Source organism: Eulemur rufifrons, chromosome 21, assembly GCF_041146395.1.
Source record: "Eulemur rufifrons isolate Redbay chromosome 21, OSU_ERuf_1, whole genome shotgun sequence".
Taxonomy (NCBI): domain Eukaryota; kingdom Metazoa; phylum Chordata; class Mammalia; order Primates; family Lemuridae; genus Eulemur; species Eulemur rufifrons.
The window spans coordinates 7,785,127-7,806,182 of record NC_091003.1 but is presented as its reverse complement, the minus strand read 5'-3'; the positions used below and the strand labels follow the sequence as shown (position 1 = coordinate 7,806,182).

The 21,056-nt window shown below is 41.5% G+C and overlaps 1 protein-coding gene across 3 annotated transcripts in view; it reads left to right on the top strand.

Annotated features, from left to right (window-relative positions):
* HECTD4 (HECT domain E3 ubiquitin protein ligase 4) overlaps positions 1-21,056 on the top strand; it is a 160,266-nt gene that overhangs the window by 84,553 nt on the left and 54,657 nt on the right. For 2 of the 3 annotated variants that reach the window (XM_069496936.1, XM_069496938.1), the window contains exons 21-39: positions 352-550; positions 2,721-2,840; positions 3,963-4,067; positions 4,985-5,148; positions 5,734-5,967; positions 6,991-7,183; positions 7,375-7,479; positions 8,024-8,112; positions 8,480-8,655; positions 10,669-10,804; positions 10,922-11,063; positions 11,168-11,334; positions 14,036-14,182; positions 14,843-15,027; positions 16,507-16,660; positions 17,507-17,787; positions 17,994-18,183; positions 19,389-19,470; positions 20,687-20,889. In XM_069496936.1, coding sequence (XP_069353037.1) covers positions 352-550; positions 2,721-2,840; positions 3,963-4,067; positions 4,985-5,148; positions 5,734-5,967; positions 6,991-7,183; positions 7,375-7,479; positions 8,024-8,112; positions 8,480-8,655; positions 10,669-10,804; positions 10,922-11,063; positions 11,168-11,334; positions 14,036-14,182; positions 14,843-15,027; positions 16,507-16,660; positions 17,507-17,787; positions 17,994-18,183; positions 19,389-19,470; positions 20,687-20,889 — 3,072 coding nt within the window. Of the gene's footprint in view, positions 1-351; positions 551-2,720; positions 2,841-3,935; positions 4,068-4,984; positions 5,149-5,733; positions 5,968-6,990; positions 7,184-7,374; positions 7,480-8,023; positions 8,113-8,479; positions 8,656-10,668; positions 10,805-10,921; positions 11,064-11,167; positions 11,335-14,035; positions 14,183-14,842; positions 15,028-16,506; positions 16,661-17,506; positions 17,788-17,993; positions 18,184-19,388; positions 19,471-20,686; positions 20,890-21,056 lie in introns of all 3 variants that reach the window. The other variant, XM_069496935.1, reaches the window with a different exon arrangement.

Sequence of the window (21,056 nt, the reverse complement as noted above, 5' to 3'; positions counted from 1 at the left end):
TGGACATTTTACAGGGCACTAATCCTGTGGGATTTGGAATGTGGCCAATCTCAAAGGGCCTTTACTGTATCTCTGTCTTCCTGGCAATCATTTAGGCTCCCCCTTGAAAAAAGAGGCAAAAAAATGTAAATGTAGTATCTAACAATAAAAATGAAAAAACACCTTTAAATATAGGAATTTTCCGATGTTTCTGATTGCCTATGGATATCAAGCATTCAAAAGCCACAATGTTGTCATACTGCATGCTGTGGAAAACTAAAGAGCAATTTCTTAACCTTTGGTATTTTGTGTTTACGTTATTTTTTCTTTCCTTGCTGCTAAGCTAAATCCCTTTCTCTTTCTCTGTTTTAGAATGCTAGAAGAGAAGGAAGAGCCAGGCTTTCTCACTGGTTTAAAGATTCCTGCCCCGTGGGCTGCTGGGAAGACTGTGGAAACAGTCCACCCTGTCCGAGACAACTATAAATTTAAAGAAACTGTCCACATTCCAGGAGCTCGCTGCCTGTATCTTAGATTTGATAGCAGGTGCTCGTCGCAATATGACTATGACAAAGTAAGCACAAACTGGCGGTTCCACCTCCAATGAGCTAATTTCTTAGATGCTTCTTATTTTTCTTTGCTGCTGGTCACCATTCTTGACTTACTTCTGTCTGCAGATAGATCCCTAAGGAAAACCTTCCTAAGATAATGTCTTGAAGTGTAGTGACTGAGGGAGTTAAGGAAACACCACCACGGTGGTCTAAGTGCAAGGTTTTAATGACATGTTGAAAGCGTAGTTTACAAGCTTTCAAATGCTTCAATCTTAGTGGAAGGAAATACTCCTTTTCCTTCTGTTTCCCTCTGTGCCTGAAATTCCTACAGATGTCTGATGTCTGTTCATCTAGAAAGGTCTCACTGCCCAATCCTTGGGGCTTCTCATGTATCTTTTGGGAAAAGATGGCATTTAGAAGAGTTGTAGATGTACTAGGGTCTCATTTATATTTATTTAAATATTTGTTCTTTTTTGCCATTACATCAGGGTCCACGTAGATTTTGAGGGAGAGTAGTTTCCAACCTGGTGGCTCAGCAGTTATAAATACAAGGAAACATTTTAGGGGTTGAAGCATTTTCATTTTCTTCTATTTATAATTGTTGAATTGTAAACCGTCATGTTGAACTTAGGAGGAAAGGCTAACGAAGTCGGGATATGCAACTTATGAAAGAACAACTGGAGGATTATCTAATAGCTCTGTACAGCCTATTTTTATGTAGCTTGTTAGCTGTCTGTTTTCTCTCTCCCTTGTGAACCGTGTGAGGGCAAATGGTCTTAAATCCCATCAGGGGAGGTTTTTAGGTTAAAAATAAAGGGACTTCTTAACTGTACATACTATACATACACATTACTGGGCAAGTCATAGAATCCTCTTCCTCATGATCTTTTAAGACAGTGAAGATTCCCAAATATCTGGAGGGGTTTGACTTGTCCCCAGAACTCACCGTAGCTGGAAGCAAGAAAATATAGGAGATGATCTTTGGTGGATCTCTCAAAAAATATACCTCCTAGCATCAGTCTACCCCATTTCACAGCTCCTGGCGTTAGCTACCCCTATTTCCTAGGTCCAGGAGAAGTGACTATCTAATACGGAAATTGTGGAGGTTGCCATTTTAGTTGGTGTCATTTTGTTTCTCCTTTAAAAACCGTAATTTGCGCTGTCAACATCTGTTTGTACTGGAAAAAAAAAAAAAGTAATTTGCATTCTGATGTGCACTAACTTATGTCTACAATAGACATTAGTTTTAAAAGATGAAGCACAAAGAGGCTTACTACAGGCATAAAAGTACATTTACTTTTCCAGTGGTCCCTGGCTGATGTCAGCAAAATGTCCAAAAGGGTAAGAAATCACAAAATGATAAGTGTCCAGGCCTAAAGATGGAGCTTTTAGATCTGAACTTAGGCACAGTGAGAAGCAGCCAGAGTGCATTAGAAGACAGGGTTTGGTATTTACAGAAGCCAGAGCTTTATTTTTCCTCTGGAAGTATTTGAATGCCAAATGAGCTTATAAATGTTTCTCCTACGTATTTGGAAAGTTGGTCGATTGGTTATAAAAGAATAAGAAAAGTATTGATACATGAAAACTGACCCAAGAAGAAGCAGCCCCCTTTCTTGCCCAAATTTGTATCATTTTCTTTTTATACCATTAAGCAACATTCTAGGAATATATGGCTTATTTTCAATTTGTTGCATTTTTTAAAATCCTTATTCATTGGTTCTTTTTGGCACTTTTATTTTGTTGTTGTGTTAGATATAACCATCTTTTCATCTGTATTTGCTCACTTTATTAATTAATTTTGGGGAGGACTTAAGGGGTCAAACTATACCTGTTATTAATGAGTTATATGTTAATAGTTAAGATTAAAATATTTCAAAAATATTTATGTATAATAGTTGAGTATAACTATTTTAATGTGAGGTCCCCAAGCCAAGTAGAGTGGGGTGATATAAAAAGTATGCTTTTTATTTTAATGGCTATGATTATTCTGTGGCTGCCCTGTAAATACCAATGGTTGTATCCAAATTTTTATTGGTTATACCTAAAAAAAAAAATCAGGAAATATTAGTTGTAATTATACCAGTGCCTGGTTATAAATGTATTTTTAAACAGATTTTTTTTGCAGCCTTTTTATTTGTAGATGTTGTTTTTGTTTTTCTTTTACAGTCTAACAGTCTATTTTCTGTTTTGAAGTTGGTGATATACGCGGGGCCTAACACAAACAGTAGGAAGGTTGCTGAGTATGGAGGCAATACACTGGGATATGGCAGCCGTAGTGTCTTAGGAACTGGTTGGCCGAAAGACTTGGTGAAGGTATGGTATCCAGTCATAATCGCTTCCTAGAAAAGAAAAATGATTTCACAATCCTCATGGGCCCAAGAAAAAATTTGCCATGGGGGCTTTTGTTGAGGTGGGGCCACCTTGCTAGTCTTGTCAACTCAACTTCGTCTATTTGGAATGACCCTCCTTTCGCTTGGAGGACATCAGACCCCTGTTTACTCCAGAGCTGGCCTCCCTTGCACAGGTTGCTCCATGGACAGGTTATCACAGCATTTTCTTCCCTGTCCTTTAAAAGGGCTGCTGGTTCATCCAGCTTACTTCTTCTCTAGACTCTCTTTCACAGGTAGCCTAGAACCACGGAGCCATTGCAGTTTTAAAGTGTTGAGTTAATGTGTTCAGATGAATTTGGGCCTTTGAAGCAAAAATAATGATCCATTTCCAAACTCATGAGATTAGGGCCATGCTTTGTAACCTGGCCCCTCGAACTGCTTTCTGTGTGTCTGCCTAGAATATGAATAAGAACTGAAATGACCATTGAAACCCAAAAATATCTCCAAAGTCTGTTCCCAGAGCCTTTATTTCACATACATTATGTATCCTCTTTAATTCAGCCATAGATAGCAAGCAAGTTAACTCAAGGGGTACAGTCTGGAATGTACCCAAATCTGGGTCTGCACAATACTTTGTGAGTGTCCTCTGATTTGCTGCCTTTTGTTTGTTACTCGTGGAGTTGGTTCTGTTACACACAGCAAGGTCTTGCAGCACTCGGTCAGTGTTCTTCAAGAGCTCTGGTTGTTTGCCTGCCTTGTTGACACGAGTGAGGTGGGAAAGAGCCTGGGGGAGGCCAGAAAGAATAAAATCTGAGGAATTTGTTAGAAATTGCACTCAAGATTTGATTACTCTTTATTTTGATCCTGCTTTGGGGCAATTGTGGTCCATTTCACAGATGCCTTGTCCCAAAGGCTACCTGGTCAAGAGAGACACCTAAAAGACTGGCATCTCAATGAGGGGATGGAATTTGAATCAAAAAGCCAGTGCGGAAAGCAGTGAAATATTGCTGTGCTCCTTTTGAAAATAAGTCTGTGAAATTTGTTGCTCTCTTATAAATTGTATGTCTTGTTTTTAAAGTGCATTTTCCCTCCCTTAAATTTTAAGGTGGAAGGAGATACAGTCACCTTCTCCTTTGAAATGAGAAGTGGCCGTGAGCACAACACTCCTGATAAAGCTATGTGGGGCTTTGCTTGCACAGTTCGCGCTCAGGTACATGAATCTAACCACTGCTGTGGGCAAAATGATGTACTTTCTCCTACGTGCCTTGGTTACATATATCACATCTGCCTTGGAAACGGAGCAAAATATGAGCCACTGGTTCATCCATCTCTTCCATTTGGTAGTAGTAAATCACTAGCAGTTAGTAGTAGTTTTACAGAACAAAACCAGCCATGACCTAAAAGCAACTGAGCAGCACAGAAATAACCCATTGCTAGGGGCTCCATCTTCAAAGCCTGGGGAACTGCTTTGACTCCAGCATCTTTCTATAGGGCAAAGAAGACTCAAACGCTTAATAGAAGTAAACACTTGGATTCTGGGTTTTAAAAGTTGTAAGAGTTCTACTAACCCCTCTAGTTGCCTGAGTTTAAAACCGTATTTTAGACTTGGAGGCTGCTGAAGTTTAACCAAGCTAAGACTTTCCGGAGTGGAATTATCCGCTAGAATGTAAGCTCCATGAGAGCAGGGATCTGTGTGCTGTTCTCTGCTGTATCCCAGGCATGGAGAACATCTCCTGGTACACAGAAGGCACTCAATAAATGTTTCTTGGATGAATTCGGTGTAGTCATGGTTTGAGCACAGGCTGGAGGTGATGCAACAAAGCGGGGATTTATACTTAGGCACAGCAGAGAGGAAACTATTGAAAGAATCTGAGCTTATTACATGTGATTTGGGCCATTTCTAATACAGAGTCTTATCAGCTATTTTCTCCCCAGACTTGTGCTGAGACTTCACTCTGTGGCCATTCCAGGGCCACCATCTAGTCATGATGTTGGGTGCTGTGCCTGTGTCCCGTAGCGCTGATGCTTGGTGCTGCTCTGCGAAACCCTGTGGCTGGGGCCAGGGCAGCGTGGCGCGCTCTGCCAGCGTCCACTGACCCGTGTGGTTTACCCCTGTCTGCATTGTAGGAGTCTTCGGAGGATGTCTCAGGAGGCCTGCCCTTTCTGGTAGACCTGGCTTTAGGTCTGTCTGTGTTAGCTTGTTCCATGTTAAGAATCCTGTACAATGGACCAGAAATTACCAAAGAAGAAGAAGCCTGTCAGGAGCTCTTGCGGTCCAAACTTTTACAAAGGTAACAAAAAGGTTCAAAATGAGCTAGTATTGCCCACAAAGGAAAAAGAACTTTGTGGAAAACTACTTTAGTGCATTTCCCAGCTGATTGTGCCTGCTGCCTGACAGTCTCCAGTGTGTCACTGTGTCTGGGAAATAAGATAAAAATTACACCACAGTGCTTTCTGGCCCTTTACCAAATTTCAGATTACATCCTTGAACTGCATAAGCTTTTCTCTAGCCCAGTTATTATATGATTAAATTGAATGATCCTGCAAAGGATGGGTAGATGTGTAAGAAAACAGACATAGCAAAGCATTTATTGTAGAATCCAGACTGTGGATATATGGATATTAACCATGTAATTCTTTCCACTTTTCTGTATGCTTAATAAAAGTTTTTATAATTAAATGTTGGAGAGGATGTAGATTCCCAAAGGTATGCTTTCATATAGTGCCCATTTTTCTTTAGCTTCTGGAGAAGGTTTCATGAATAAATACTTAACACAGAATGTGCTCCTTCATGTTTGATGTATCTGCAAACTTCAAATAGCTTTACAGTAATGTTGATGAGAGAGGAAGTGAGAGTCTCTTTTCTGTCTGCTCAGGTGCCAGTGGCAGGTGGAGGCCAATGGCGTGATCTCCCCTGCCCTTACTCCGAGTCCCTCTCCACTGCCTCTGACCATAGAGGAAGACAGAGAATTCACCTACCCCTCTGACGTCCTCGTGCCTCCTGTTGGGAACTACTTTGATCTTCCCCGGATCAGGCTGCCTCCAGGAATCATGATAAAGCTCAGGGAAATTTCTGGGCGTGCCAGACCTCAGTTTAGACCAAGTATAAAGTATGTTGCTATGTAGCATTTTACTTTTCCCAGTGAAAAAAGAAGTGGTTGAACAATTGAAGGGAGTGTTTTCCTTCCTGTGATCTAGTAAAAGAACCTTTAATTTTGTGTTTACTGAATGAATATTAACTGAGTATTCTCGAGAGCCCAGCAGATGGTATTCCAGATTAGTGGTTCTCAAAATCAGCAGCATTTGTACCACCTGGGAACTTGTTAGTTCTTGAACCCCATTTCACACCTACTGAACCGGAAACTCTGAGAATGGGGCCCAGTTATCTGTGTTTTGACAAGTTTCCATGTAATTCTGATACATGCTAAAGTTTGACAGGTTTTAGGTTTTTCTCAGGTAGTTTCACCTTCTTCTAGTAGTCAGCCTCTACTTTCGTTTCCAAAGAGTCTAGAGACGTGTCTTTATTTTTGATCCCTAAAGAGATGGTGAGGGGTCTTTAATCTAGAATGTGAAGTTCTGTAGCTACAAATGTCTTTGTGATATTCTTGCTTATGGTATGTTTTGCAGACTGCCTCTGCCTCTTGAGGCAAAATTGGCCATTTTGGAGAGAAAATTTTGGAGGGTAGATGAAATTTAAAATTAAAAAATAATGCTGCAGAAAACACTATTGTTTTCAGCCCGACATCCATATGCACCGAATACGGCAAGCCATGATACTGCATAGTTAGTGGGTAAATGGTGCCGAAGATCTTTTTTAAGGCTTAGCCCTATTCCACCTCTAATATGACTCTAGCTCAAAATATACCAATCATAGAAAATGAAGTCTCTTTAATTTTGATTTTCAGCTTTGTCAGCCAATGTAAGTTTTATCAGTTAATATACTAAAGTAGTTGCCAATTTAAGACTCCCACAATGCCATTATAATATCCATGCCTCTTATTCTATTGTAATAAGAGATATGGTGAATATTTAACATATACTTAAATCAAAGCCAAATCTTTCAACCTATAAAATACAATATTGGGAAGCTGAGAGCATGTCATATACGTGACTAGTTTCTATTGTGATCACAGAGAAGTGATTCAGCCAGACGTGATGGAGGAAATGGTGGTGTCATGTGTTATTAAGCACTTGAACTTGGTCGATGCACTGCAGTCCCTAATAAATTTCCAATATCAAGAAGAACATGCTGAGGAATATGATTTATTGTGTAAAATTATGGGAGAGACCTTTAAGAAACTCAATGCCATGGAGAGACAGCTACAGGTAAATGAAAGCTAAGACATTTATGTTTGTCTTATAACTGTTAAAAATCAGTTCTTTCCTAGAAATGTGAGAAGTTTAAAATGTGATCTAAATTTTTAAAAATTACTATTATGACTAAAATTTCCAAATTTACAGATTGCACTTGTTTTTATTTTGCATCTGTGTACATATTGTTTTAATTTATCTATTAGAGTGTTGCAGAACTGGAACAGAAATGGCAAAGTGAGGTTGAGGATGCTATGCAGGGGAAACTGGAGAACAACATGCCTTTCTTTTACGATTACCATTTTAACGAGGTGAGCAAAGTGTAAGGTTTATCATTGGGGCATTGTCATTTACGGAGCAAAGGTATATGCTGTGTGCATACAGGTAAAATAATGTCACTTCCTAAAATGTGGCACATTCCAAAAATATACTCATTCTTTAAAAGAAATTAAATGATTGTCTTTGGCTTTTGACAACTAAAATAAAAAAGAGGTTAAATGAAAATTGATTAAATCAACGTGTCAATATAGAAATGATTATTCATCAAGTTGTTTTTTCATTGATAGTTAAAAAATCTAAAGAAGTTGTCATCATTGTTAAATTTTGCTTTCAAGCCTTCAAAAACAAAAACCAGGTAGAAATATAAACCCTGAAGAAATCCCCAGAAAGCAGCCAATGCTATTTTTAATCATTAAAATATCAAATAATAGCTTGCAAATGTGCTTCAGGCATAGAAATATGGACCAAAGGTGGTGATTTTTCCCTGAAATTTTCTGTTCCTTTTAGCATATGTACAGTAAAATTTGGTTTTTGCAGATCCTGCATACCATCTTTTCTTGATTTTTCCTTCTTTAGAACAAAATGAAAGAGCTAGAACTTTTGTGTTCAATGAAGGAAGTCTCCTTTGATGGAAATGATCTTGAAAACATGGTCCTATCACTGAGGTTAGTGATGTTAACAACTATTAAGGCTAATTTATCACCTTGATGCTCAAAACAAATTGTAAAGGTGTAGTCTCTTCATAGGTTTTTTTAAAAATGTTGGTAGTTGGTACTCATTTGGTAAATTGAAAGTTTTGATTTTAACCTTCAAAAGTTAGCATAGGCACTTGAAACTGAGAGAAAGGAACTAAAAGTGGACAAAGTTTATTACCCTGATCCCCTTGGGGAAAGGAGGAAGGTAAGCAATGTTTATTAGGTTACTTTGGCTGAGTTTCCCCTCTCTCTTCTCCTAGCCTTTGTAATTTTTTTTTTAATAATTAATTTTGGCCAGCTAGAGAACGACTAAATGCACATCAGTCTTTCTTTATAGGGAGAAGTTCCTACAGGAAGTGAATTCTCTTATTCAGAAACCTTCGCACCCACTGGCCAAAACGAAGACACTGGTGAAGAGTTTGATGAACCGAGCTGAGCTGTTGCTGCACGTGACCATTGCGGCCCAGTCGGGCCTCACGAGAAGCATCTCGGGGACCCCTGCAGAAACACCAGGTACTGCGCAGAGACAGCCTTTTGTGGGCTTCTAGCCCCAGTCTGCTCATAAAAGGTACATGTGTTGCTTTTTTAAAAATTTGCTAGAATTTTTTTCCTACAAAGGGAAAAAAGGAAATTTCAACATTTTTTATTTTGCCTTGTACTTTCTCTAGTCATGAAATTCTTACTTTTCATTAAATTCCTGTGGTGTTTTGTGAGTCAGCTGAGCATCAGTGGCACCTCCCTGCCTGCCTCATTAAGGTTCTCTCAGGGTCATCTAAGGAGCCCAATGACATGTATTTATATAGTTTATATATTAATATATGACATATATATGATCTGGTTTTCATAGTAACTTATATAATTAGTCAACATTGTGAATCTTGTAACGCATCACTTTTTCCTCTTTTCTTGAAGCTGAGTTTGCATTTCATTTTTAGTAATTATGTGGAACCTTCTGGCATGTGACTTTGTGTGAATTACATGTCTAGGTCACTTTTTTTTTTTTTTTTTTTTTTTTAGACAGAGTCTCACTCTGTTGCCCAGGCTAGAGTGAGTGCCGTGGCGTCAGCCTAGCTCACAGCAACCTCAAACTCCTGGGCTCAAGCGATCCTCCTGTCTCAGCCTCCCGAGTAGCTGGGACTACAGGCATGCACCACCATGCCCGACTAATTTTTTCTATATATATTTTTAGCTGTCCATATAATATCTTTCTATTTTTAGTAGAGATGGGGTCTCGCTCTTGCTCAGGCTGGAAGGTCACATTTTAATTGTTAGCCTAACAATGCATCTCTCAGAAAAATCAGTGAGTCTTCCTACTTCAGATAGGATCCGTAACACAGCATAGCCCACAAGCGTTCATTCTGAACCTGAGAGAAAACGTTGTTTTCAAGTGTTCTTAATAAACATGTTCTTAAATGAAAGAGTCCATGGTATCCAGCCCCAGTGCCCACTGAACAGTATGGAGCAGGCAAACTTGTTTTCATCCCAGCTGGTTGTCAAGGCTCCTCTCACCTGGAATGGGAAGTCTAGAAGGCGGGGGGTGGAGCTCAAGGGTGGGGGGAGCTCCAGTAATAGGAGACCACACCCTGAGAAGGTCAGGGGAAGACACCGGTTTGGGGAGAGACCTGTACTGAGTGTGTGGCACAGTCCCACGCCAAGATGGTCTGCTATACATACCACATCCCTGGCCACACAAGCTCTTGATTAACTAAGTGTCCCATATATGGGCTTAACTGCTCAGTAAGGCTGGCAATGCTTTGCAAGGGGCTCTGGACCTCAGAGATAATGAAGCAATAGTATCCGAAGAGATAATATCAATTATAACTTTTTTAGATTTAAGCTGTCTAGCCACTCTGAAGGCAGATACACAATAGCCTTTTCTCTACTTTCTCAGCATCTTTTTTACTTAGCTAATCTTTACGGATAGTTTTATCTTCTTCCATGTAAGTATTCTTTTATAAAACAACTATTTCCCTGGCTGGGGTTAAGGACCACATCTTATAGGAAGAGCCAGTCGGATTCTAGCTCAAGTGTGATATTTATTCCCACCAACAATGGTCAAAGCAGAGGTATCACCAAATGACAATGTCAGCTAAATAAATCTAGGAATAAATGGGGGTGACAAAGGCCATCTCTGAAAAAAATGGATCTGGATTTATTCAAATTGAGAAATTTGTGCTTTCAGAAATTACTTTATGTCCTCTCTTGCGTTTTAGAGTGCTTTTGTTGAAGTGCACATTGATAGCTATGAAATTGAGTGAATTTTTTAGCCTTTCTTGGAAAAACCAATTTAATAAGAAGATTTTCATTTTTCAAGCTAACATAATTTTTAGCCTAATATTCAGGTTATAAAAATGGCCTGGAAACCGTCAGTGTGCTGTGCCAGCCGTACTGGTGGCTGAACTTGGATGCAAAACAAAGACACACTCAGACGGTTTGGGAGTTCTGGGTTACGTTTGCCTGTTGCTGTAGCTCCTTACTAATCGGATAACAGAAACGTTAGCCCTTTTATTCCTTCTTTTTTTCCAGCTTGTAAATCAGCTTCTGAAACAAAGGTGATATCTCATGCTGTCCGGCAGCCTGTTTTTCTTCGCAGCATGTCAGCTCCTTCTGACCTGGAAATGATTGGTAATGAAGATTTGGAATTTACTAGAGCAAATCAGAGGTAAGTGGCTAATGGCCAGGGTTGGGTTCCCACGTGCAGCTGAACACATTCATCAGAACAGGCTCCCTGAGCGTGTTTCTTGCTTGCCCGTCTAACGCTGCTCTGTGTTCCCTGTAGGCGTCGCCATGTGACCAGCCACCGCAGCAGCTCCTTTACCCTCCTGCAGTCGCTGGCCATTGAGGACAGCAGGGACAAGCCCACCTACAGCGTCCTGCTGGGGCAACTGTTTGCTTTCATCGGCACCAACCCCGACCAAGCTGTACGTGACATTTTGCAGACTGCAGATGAACCGCACCTGGCAGCACGAGGGGTCTCGGGACAGTTAGCAAGACTCAGGTGTTACCTCTTTCTCATGCATTTCAGGTGTCCAGCAGCAGCTTTCTTTTGGCCGCGCAGACAAGGTGGCGGCGGGGAAACACTCGCAAGCAGGCCCTGGTGCACATGCGGGAGCTGCTGACGGCCGCTGTGCGAGTTGGAGGAGTGACGCATCTTGTGGGGCCAGTGACAATGGTCCTTCAGGGAGGACCCAGGTCAGTTGTTTCCATTAATTTGTGCTGTCCTGTCTAGAATGGGCAGAAGCTATTCCAAAGGTTATTCCTAGGGCCAAAACATAGGCAATGGTATTTGCTAATGGTTTTCCCTAAAATATTATATTTTTATAGAATTGGTACATGAGTTTCCAAAAAAATGCAGTATCTTAACAGTGTGAAAGTCTCTTTACTCACCTTTCCCTCCTAAATTCCATTCTGTTCATTAATAGCTTATTGTATCAATTATACATACATAAACAACTATTCTCTGTGTAAACATAAGTGAGTATTGTGTGTAATTTTTTTTACTTAATTCAGATTATATTATACATCCCTTTCTGTAACCATGGTGGTTTTGCTCATCTCTGGTGGTTTGTTTGTTTGTTTATTTATTTATTTATTTTTGAGACAGAGTCTCGCTTTGTTGCCCAGGCTAGAGTGAGTGCCGTGGCGTCAGCCTAGCTCACAGCAACCTCAAACTCCTGGGCTTAAGCGATCCTACCGCCTCAGCCTCCCGAGTAGCTGGGACTACAGGCATGTGCCACCATGCCCAGCTAATTTTTTTTATATATATTTTAGTTGGCCAGATAATTTCTTTCTATTTTTAGTAGAGACGGGGGTCTCACTCTTGCTCAGGCTGGTCTCGAACTCCTGACCTTGAGCGATCCACCCGCCTCGGCCTCCCAGAGTGCTAGAATTACAGGCGTGAGCCACCGCGCTTGGCCATTTATTTATTTTTTTATCTTTCCCTTTGGAGACAGGGTTTCACTCTTGTCGCCCAGGCTGGAGTTCAGTGGCCTGATCATAGCTTACTGCAGCCTCAAACCCCTGGGCTCAAGCAATCCTCCCGCCTCAGCCTCACAAGTAGCTGGGACTATAGGCATGCACCACCACATCCCAGCTAATTTTTAAAAAAATTTTTTTTTAGAGATGGGGTCTCACTATGTTGCCCAGACTGGTCTTGAACTCCTGGCCTCAAGCAATCCTCCCACTTTGGCCTCCCAAAGTGCTGAGATTATAGGCATGAGCCACTGCACCTGGCCTTATCTCTGCCTTTTCACATCAATACATTTAGGTCTACATTGTATCTTTAAGAGCTTCATGGATCTCCATTATATGGATGACCATTTGTCTTTTTATTTAACTCGTCCTCTACTGTTGACACATAGGCTCGTTTATTTTCCCTCCCTCCCTCCCTCCCTTCCTTCCTTTCTTTCATTTTTGTTTAGTTTTGTTTTTTGCATAAATGACAGCTTCAATCAGCATCCTTTTGCCTATATTTTTATATACTTTAGAAATTATTACTGGATCCATTTCTAAAAACATAACTATATAGATACTTTGAAGAAGATTTTGTAACTTATTTGCAAGGAATTTTACTATACATGTTCCCTACTGGGTTTCAAAGCTCTTCAAGTAGAAATAGAAGCATTTCTCTATAAACTGCTGGAGCTGCTGTGTCTCCTGGCAGTTCTTTGAGGCATTCTGGCCGACAAGCAGAGAGACGGTGGCTGGAGGGAAGTGTGTTAACCAACAGCTGAAGTGAATATCTTGAGAGATTGCTGTGTCAGCTGGGAGAGGTCAGGCTTTTCTTTAGAAACAACTCCAAAATCTCAGTGGTTTAAAAGACAAAATTTTAGGTCTTACTCATTTCCCCTGTGGGTCCATCCTGGCTTGTGATAATCACAGAGAGGAGGGGACTGTCACCTTGAGAGCTCTCAGCTCCCTTGTCAGAGCTCCAGCTCATTGGCCAGACCAGTCACTGGCCACCCAGCCGCAGGATGCTCGAAGGAAATGTTCAGTGATTAGCACTCGTGATTACCACAGCCTAGTTCCAAAGTAATTTCCCTCAATTATAAGTGTTATTTGTCAGAAACTTGAAAAATGCAGAAAATTCTAAAGAATAAAATAAAACCACCTCTAAGTCTACCATCTTAAGATAACAACTATCAACATTTTAGTGTCTTTGTTCTAATTATCGACATCTCCTGTAGTGTTTTTAGTGATTGGGTAGCACTGTATCATGTTCTTGAAACTTTAACCCATTCCCTATTTTTAAACTTTAGGTTAGTTTTTTTTTTATTTTTGCTATTATAAACAATATTGTGTCTTATATCTTTGTAGATAAATCCAGATAATTTCAGTTAATTGCTATAGAATCAGCCTATGTTGTGTTTTTACCTTGGGAAAGTCTAATTTTATATCAAGAGGGCTCTCATACTATGCTCATAATTAAAGTGTGAACTTGAAATCTTTGATTTTCTCATTAATAAAATTGCATTTATAGTATTCAGTGTTGCATGGTATATTGTATATGTGTCTTAAATAACTGGCGTCATTATCAAATAAATTTGGGAAATGTTGGATACCATTTCCCTATTCTTAAAGAGGCTGTGCATTTTAACCTTATTAAAGGCTCTGAAAAGTCCTGCAGCAGAGAACCCTGTTTTACTTTCCCTAACCCAGGATTCCCCAGACTTTTCTTGACTGTGGACCACCGTGTGTGAAGCACACCTAGAAATTTTGCCCAGTGGCCTTGTGTGGTTTGGGAAACACTGAGCTGGGTGTCCTCCAAGATCCCTTCAGTGCTTGAATCATCCAGACACTCTGGGTTTCTCAACAGGACTCTTCTGCTCTCATAGTCACGGCCAGTGTTCTCGTCATGGTTTGAGAAGCCTCAGCTCTGGTTTCTGTTTCACAGAATTGAAGAACTGACATGTGGGGGGATGGTCGAGCAGGTCCAGGAAGCCTTCGGTGAGACCATGACCTCGGTCGTGTCTTTGTGCGCTCGTTACCCTATCGCTTGTGCAAACAGCATCGGACTCTTATGTACCATACCTTATACCAGGTAAGCACGGAGATACCTTTTATCGTATGGAGGTTATACTACAATACAGCCAAATACATAAAAGTTTTTAATTTAAGAAATTGGACTTTTTGCTTTGAATATCCAGTGACTAAGTAAACAAGCTTTTCTCTTGACAGATACCTAAAGTTACTGCATAAATTTCTTACTGAGTTTCTACATGACCAAATGCAGCCATTAGGATTACATTACCTTGCGAAGATAGGGATATTCAAAGAAAAAAGGTCCCTAGGAAATTACTTACATACTTGGCAGAAATATTTTTCATAATGCACATTTATTTCCTCTCTTAGGTTACTTAATTAATACTTTGAAGATGTCGAGTGATCATGGGATCATTCTTTGAATCCCCTTATGACAACACGTAACATTTTTCTCATTATGGCAACCTGAGTTGATTCCATTGATTTTTACTTTGCTGTTCTGTATGCACAAACTAGATTTTGAAGTTCCTTATTGATGAAGGGAATCATCATTGTTAGGAATAGTTTTGTGTTTAACTGTACATGGCAGCATCCTACGCTGTAGCCAGAGAACTATACTGACATGCTTTGTGCCCATTTGGCAACCTGAACCTCACTTGCGAGTTCCCTGAGGTTGGGCGGTTATTTGTATTTCATGCAACCTGCTGTCCGTTGCCAGGAGTGAAGAGAAGTGCCTGGTACGCAGTGGCCTTGTCCAGCTCATGGATCGACTGTGCAGCTTGAGCAGTCAGACCGAGTCCAGCTCCAGTGAGAAACAAACCAAGAAGCAGAAGGTGGCCACCATGGCCTGGGCCGCCTTCCAGGTGCTTGCCAACCGCTGCGTCGAGTGGGAAAAAGAAGAAGGTGAGAAGCCGGACTCCTTTCCAGAGCTCACTGATTTCTCCTTATGGGTGTGTCCGTTTGCTGTTTCTGTGCTGGATGGGGGCGGAGAAAGGATCTATTAAATTGCATAATCTGATGGGTTTAGTCAGTTGATGATTTCATGAGGGCCTTTTCGTCAGCGTGGTTCTATGAAACTTATGGTTATGCTGTGACACTAAACGATATCTTAGCACCCTGGATAACCCCAGAAAATTGAGAAGATATTTTTCATTATCTTCTTGTCAACACTGCTAACAGTGTTCAAATCTTTTTTGAAGTGATTTTTTTAGTTGCATTTTCAAGGTAATCTTTCCAAATTAGACTTTTAGTGACCAATTCAATTTTAAAAGTAAACTTTTTGGTGACCAATCTAACTTAAAAAATAAACTTAAAGGATAAATTTCCCCATAATATCCCAAGTCTGTGTATACAACTTGTTTACGTATCTGTTTACTCATTCCCTGTGCGTCTTAGTGTCTGAGAGCTTACTGTGTGCCGGGCCGGTGATGCATACATAAGGCATTGTCCTCTCTTTAAGAAATATGGTCTGGCAGGGAAATTAGACCAAAGCACAAATACCCGCAGTGTAGCCAGCGCCACAGTCGCTGGATGCGCAGTGCTGTGGGAGTACGGAGGTTCCTAGATGCCGGCCGCGCTAGGGATCGGGCAGAGCTTCCCAGAGAAGCACTCGAGTTAGTCTTGAAGGTTGAAGGGGACTTGCAGGCAGAACAACCAGCGAGTATAGACTCATGGATCCAAAAGAGCATGGGAAGCTCAGGAAATGACAACCTTTTGTGGCTCTTATAAGGGGTACTTGTGGGGCTCTGGAACTACAGTGCGTATGGAAAGATCCAGAAAGGAAGGTATGAATTAAAAAATCAAGATGGGCCAGGTGTGGTGGCTCACTCCTGTAATCCAGGTGGGAAGATCGCTTGAGGCCAGGAGTTTGAAACCAGCCTGGACAACACAGCAAGACACTGTCTCTACAAAAAAAAGAAAAAATCCGGGTGTGATGATGTGTGCCTATAGTAGTCCCACCTGCTCAGGAGGCTGAGGCAGGAGGATCACTGGAGCCCAGAAGTTTGAGTTTGCAGTGAGCTATGCTCACACCACTGCACTCCAGCCTGGGTGACAAAGCGAGACCCTGCCTCAAAAATAAACAAATAAATTTAATTAAATTAAAAAATAAGATGTTTTTATCACCAGTAAAATAATTCTTCCCTAGGTGTTATATATGGATTAATTTTATTCAGTTTTTATTAAGAGTAATGTCTCCCCCCAACACTGAATGATTTTTTTTTTAAAGTAACTATTACCTTTTTTCTGTGTATATATTATCTAACACTAAATGAAACACAGCAAGATAAAGAAAAACTAGTCTAGGGTGGGGCTGGCCACACCCGCAGGCCCCCCGTAGCTGCCTGGGGTTTTCACCGAGCTCTTTCTCCCTCTGCTCCGAAGGGGGCTCCGCAGAGGCCGTGCACTCGGGCCTGGCCCGACAGGTGTCCAGCCTTCTCACCAACCACCTCGCCCGAGCGACCGAGTGCTGCGGCAACCAGGCTGCTGGCAACGACGCCCTCCAGGATGTCCTTAGTCTTCTCAACGACCTCTCAAGGTATGGGGGGCCCAGCGCAGAGCCGCTTTCCCCTGGGATGACTGGTGCTGGTTGTCTTGGGGAACCTCTCGATTACTAGGCTGCTTGACACACTCCTGCCTCAAGGATAATGATAAAGAAAGAGTCTTGAAACATAGTATTTAGTTCTAAAATGTAAAGAGTATTTAGGTGAATAGCTATGTCATAAAATAATGCGCATTATCATTTGCTCTAATACCTTACTGGCAGCAGCTGCTGGCCTTTCGAGCTGTGTTCAGTACCCCAAAATCGTACCTTCATTATAGCTAGATTAAAGAATAACGAGTCGGGCCTGTAATTAACTCACTTTCTCATGCTGTGTCTACCCCCTGTGTGAGCCATGAGGCCCATAAAAGCTTGTCCACCTACGACTATTTTCCTGCTTCCGCGGGGCTCTATGTGCTTTCTTTGTGGAATATAACAGTTTCTGCTGTGGCAGATCCAGGGGCCTGTGCAACGCTGTATGGTAGCTTTGGTCTTGAAACGCTCATTACGAAGGAATAAATGATGAAACCGAAAGGCTCTCAGTTTGGGTTTCTAAGTCTTGGTGCTCCATGAAATCACCCTGAATCTGGGATCTCAATGAAGTGAACATGTGAGATCAAAAAACATTCAGAAATCTTTTAAATATTATTGGTCATTTGGTCTCATCAAATGAATATAAAAAAAAAACCCTTAGTTCTTCACAAAAACATTAGTGCCAAATCCATTTCTTCTTCATGAACTCTGATTTCATGGTTTGTTGACCTCGCTTAGGAAACGCTTGCTTCTGAATGTCTGGAGATCTCCATTTCTAGCATTGTGTGTCTTTTCTCCCCTTTTTCCCAGGAGTCACATAGGTAAAGCCATCCTGAGCCAGCCAGCGTGTGTGTCCAAACTCCTCTCCCTGCTGCTTGACCAACGCCCGTCCCCAAAGCTGGTCCTTATCATTCTTCAGCTGTGCCGGGCGGCGCTGCCACTGATGAGCGTGGAAGACTGTGGAAACGTGGAGCTCCCGCCCTGGAGCTACTCTGTCCCCTCCTTAAACAGCGAGCAGGAGGATCCCAGCGACCCAGCTTCCAAGATCGCCTCCTTGCTCTTAGCAAAGCTGGCAGATTACGTGGTCCCGGGTAAGCAGCTCCTGCCCGGGAGAACGGCGCTGCGGTGCCACCTCCTGTGCACGCTTGCACGTGTGCTTCCCGTCCTGAAACAGACCGACGGAGACGGGAGCAGGGACGGGGTGGGGGAGAGTCCAAAACCAGTGTTTTTCACGTATAGTGGAGCTGCTGAATCAGCACTACAGTCCTTCTGAATGGGTTTTGCTTTTTGCTTAAAGGATGTCAGACAGTTCTTTCTCCAACTGCGTCCGAACCTGACACCACATTGACAAAAACCAGTCCCAAGAATTCCTTAAAAGGAGATAAAGACCCTGGAGAAGAGAGTGAAGCGGTGGATGGCAAGCTGTCTATATTTATCCATAAGCGGGAAGACCAGTCATCCCACGAAGTCCTCCAGCCATTGCTAAGGTGACTGTAATGATTGTGATAGCTCCATGTCACCAAGCACTGCCCGTGGCGCAGGCACTGTGCTACGTAAGCCCTTTACGTATATTGACTGTCATAGCCCTCTTAACCCTAGCAAGTTACTGTCATCCCTGTGGTGACACATGAAGAAACCGAGGCAGAGCTGAAAGACAGACGTAGGCCTCTCTGACCACAGAACCCAAGCTCTGAACCACCACTTGGTACTGCCTTTCCAAACCCAACAGAGAGCTGAAGCCCTGTTGACAACGTATTGTTGTCTATGGGAAGCCTACAGTGGGACTTGGGCTTTGAGAAGGAATAATGCAGTTTGGTTTTCAGGTGTTGGCATCCTTCAGATGTTAATAAATCTAGTGATACCGTGGACTGTGAGGTAGAGAAATAAGAGACATTTTTTAAAGCTTTAATTCATTACATTATGAATGATATGGTTACTCAACAAGGAAGTAAAAATATAATTATTGTCCAAATATTACAAGCCTATAGGGACTTACGAGTGAGATCCAGGGCAAGAGGAAGGCCTGCCACTTAGCACGAGGGAATTTAGAACGGATGTTTATGTCTATGGAAGAGTCCTCCCTTCAGATAAATGATCCCATGATGTCATCCTCCTAATTGGATCCCTTGTCTGCCATTATGGCAATGGAAAGCACTAATGGGATAATGGTATAAACTGAGCAGGGCTTAGATGAAGAAATCGCCAAGAAACATTCCTGAGCATTGCAATCCATCATAGTACAAATTTGGCAAAAGATTTTTTTGGAGAGCCAATTTCAGGAGGCAGGAGAAGCTGAATTATTAGAAAGGAAGATCCAGTCATTGGCCCCAAGACACCAGATTCAAGCCATTGTTAAAGTTCCCTTTGGGATGTAGATGATTTCCTGTGTGCCAGGCCCTGCCTTTATTCTAGGTTCAGATCGCCGTTTTTGTTCAGCTCTTTCGTTGGTGTATCGTTTTCATGTAGATTTTTAGATATTGTTACAACTCTAAAAACAGCTGTTGTTTTGGGCCCTATAATTAAGCAGTAATAAATCATTTCATTTTTGAAAAATTGAGAGTCTTACTGTGGATTTTAAGAGCCAGTTTTAGCGTATAATGAGGGCCCGACCGTGCCTGGGTGAACCATGGTGTGCGACCCACCTTTCACAGTGCCTGTAAGGTGTGCTCCGCTCTCTGCCTGCCTTTTTTAGTAGCTCAGAAGGACGGCCCTTCCGACTTGGTACTGGCGCCAACATGGAGAAAGTTGTGAAGATGGATCGAGACATGACCAAGGTAACCTCACGGAGGAAACCTGCTCCAACAAAACCCATCATTGAAGAGTGTTTGCCATGCTTTAGATTTTCAGGAGAAATTTTAAAAAGAGGAAATGAGCTCAAGTTCCTAAAAGATCCAGAGTGAGAAAGTCAGTGGCTCAGTCCACTTGAGATCAGGAGTTCAAGACCAGCCTGGGCAACCTAACCTAGCAAGACCTCGTCTGTGCAAAAAAAAATTAAAAATTAGCCAGGCATGGTGGCACGTGCCTATAGTCCCAGTTACTCGGAGGTTGAGGCAGGAAGATCGCTTGAGCCCAGGAGTTCGAGGTTACAGTGAGCTATGATTGTGCCACTGCACTCCAGCCTGGGTGCCTAAGCAAGACCCTGTCTCAGATACTTACATAGATGATTGATAGATACGTAGATAAATAGATAGAATTAGTCAAAATCAGTTTGTCATTAATGCTAAATTATAATAGAGAACTTTCAGTTCTCACCTAGAAATTTTTTCTTCCCTTTTTTAAGAAAGTTTTATGGCCTAAAAAATAGTTTGAAATTGAAGAGAGGTGAAAAATTGCTAAGAGAATAACAGATAATAAGAATTATAGACAAATTGCTCATGAAAATATAAAGATATGCCCAGGCACACAGATAATTAAAGGAAAGGAATAAAAACAAGAGTAATGTATCATTTTTCACCGGTCAGGTAAAGTTAAGAAGCATTGGTAATATCCATGATTGTCAAGGTGAGGGTAAATATGTATTTTCAAGTGTCCAGAGATAAACACACAGTGTGTTTTTCACAGCTTTGTTTGAAAAACAAAATAGAATCCATGTACCACTAACCATAAAAATAGGGGATTGATTAAAGAAATTGTTATATTCACATAATGAAATATTATACAACAATGAAAAATAATGAGGTAGATTTATATGTACTGATTTGGAAAAGTACCCATGATATACTAATAATTGGAAAGCTGTGTGTGTGGTGAGACCCCATGATTATGTATGTCAGAATTTACATGGAAGAAATCTAGATAACTGACAATTAGACTGGGTGAGGGCATGAGATGTTTATGGAAATTTAACTTTCTATATGTAATATTTTATGTTTGAATTTTTAAAAAATGAGCCTGTATCGCTTTGGTAATGGGCAGGGGGAGAGATTTGGAAAGGTATAGTGCTGGGAAGAGTAAAGTGAATATTCTAAATGTCTGCAAACTGCCCCCCAGGGCGGCTGTTGCGAAGTGATCACAGAAGAGGCCGCAGCCGCCCTTCGGAAAGCGACCAAGTGGGCACAGTCAGGCCTCATCGTCAGTGTCGGGCCACCTGTAGAGTCCATCAACCCAGAGACCGTGAGCGGACTGTCCACAGGCGACAAAAAGAAAACCGCCCAAACCTCCATTTGCCGAGAGAGGAACTCTGAACTTGCAAGGTAAAAATCTTCCCCAAGGTGGAACCTATCCACCCATCTCAGACTGACTGTCTGTTTTCAGGTTTTTAGTTTTCTAAACCCTAAACTAAACCCCTTGACCTGCTGGAAATGAAGAATAGGGGCTAAAAATATCCATCTGTCGTAGTAATTGCTCTCAGTGTAGAGTC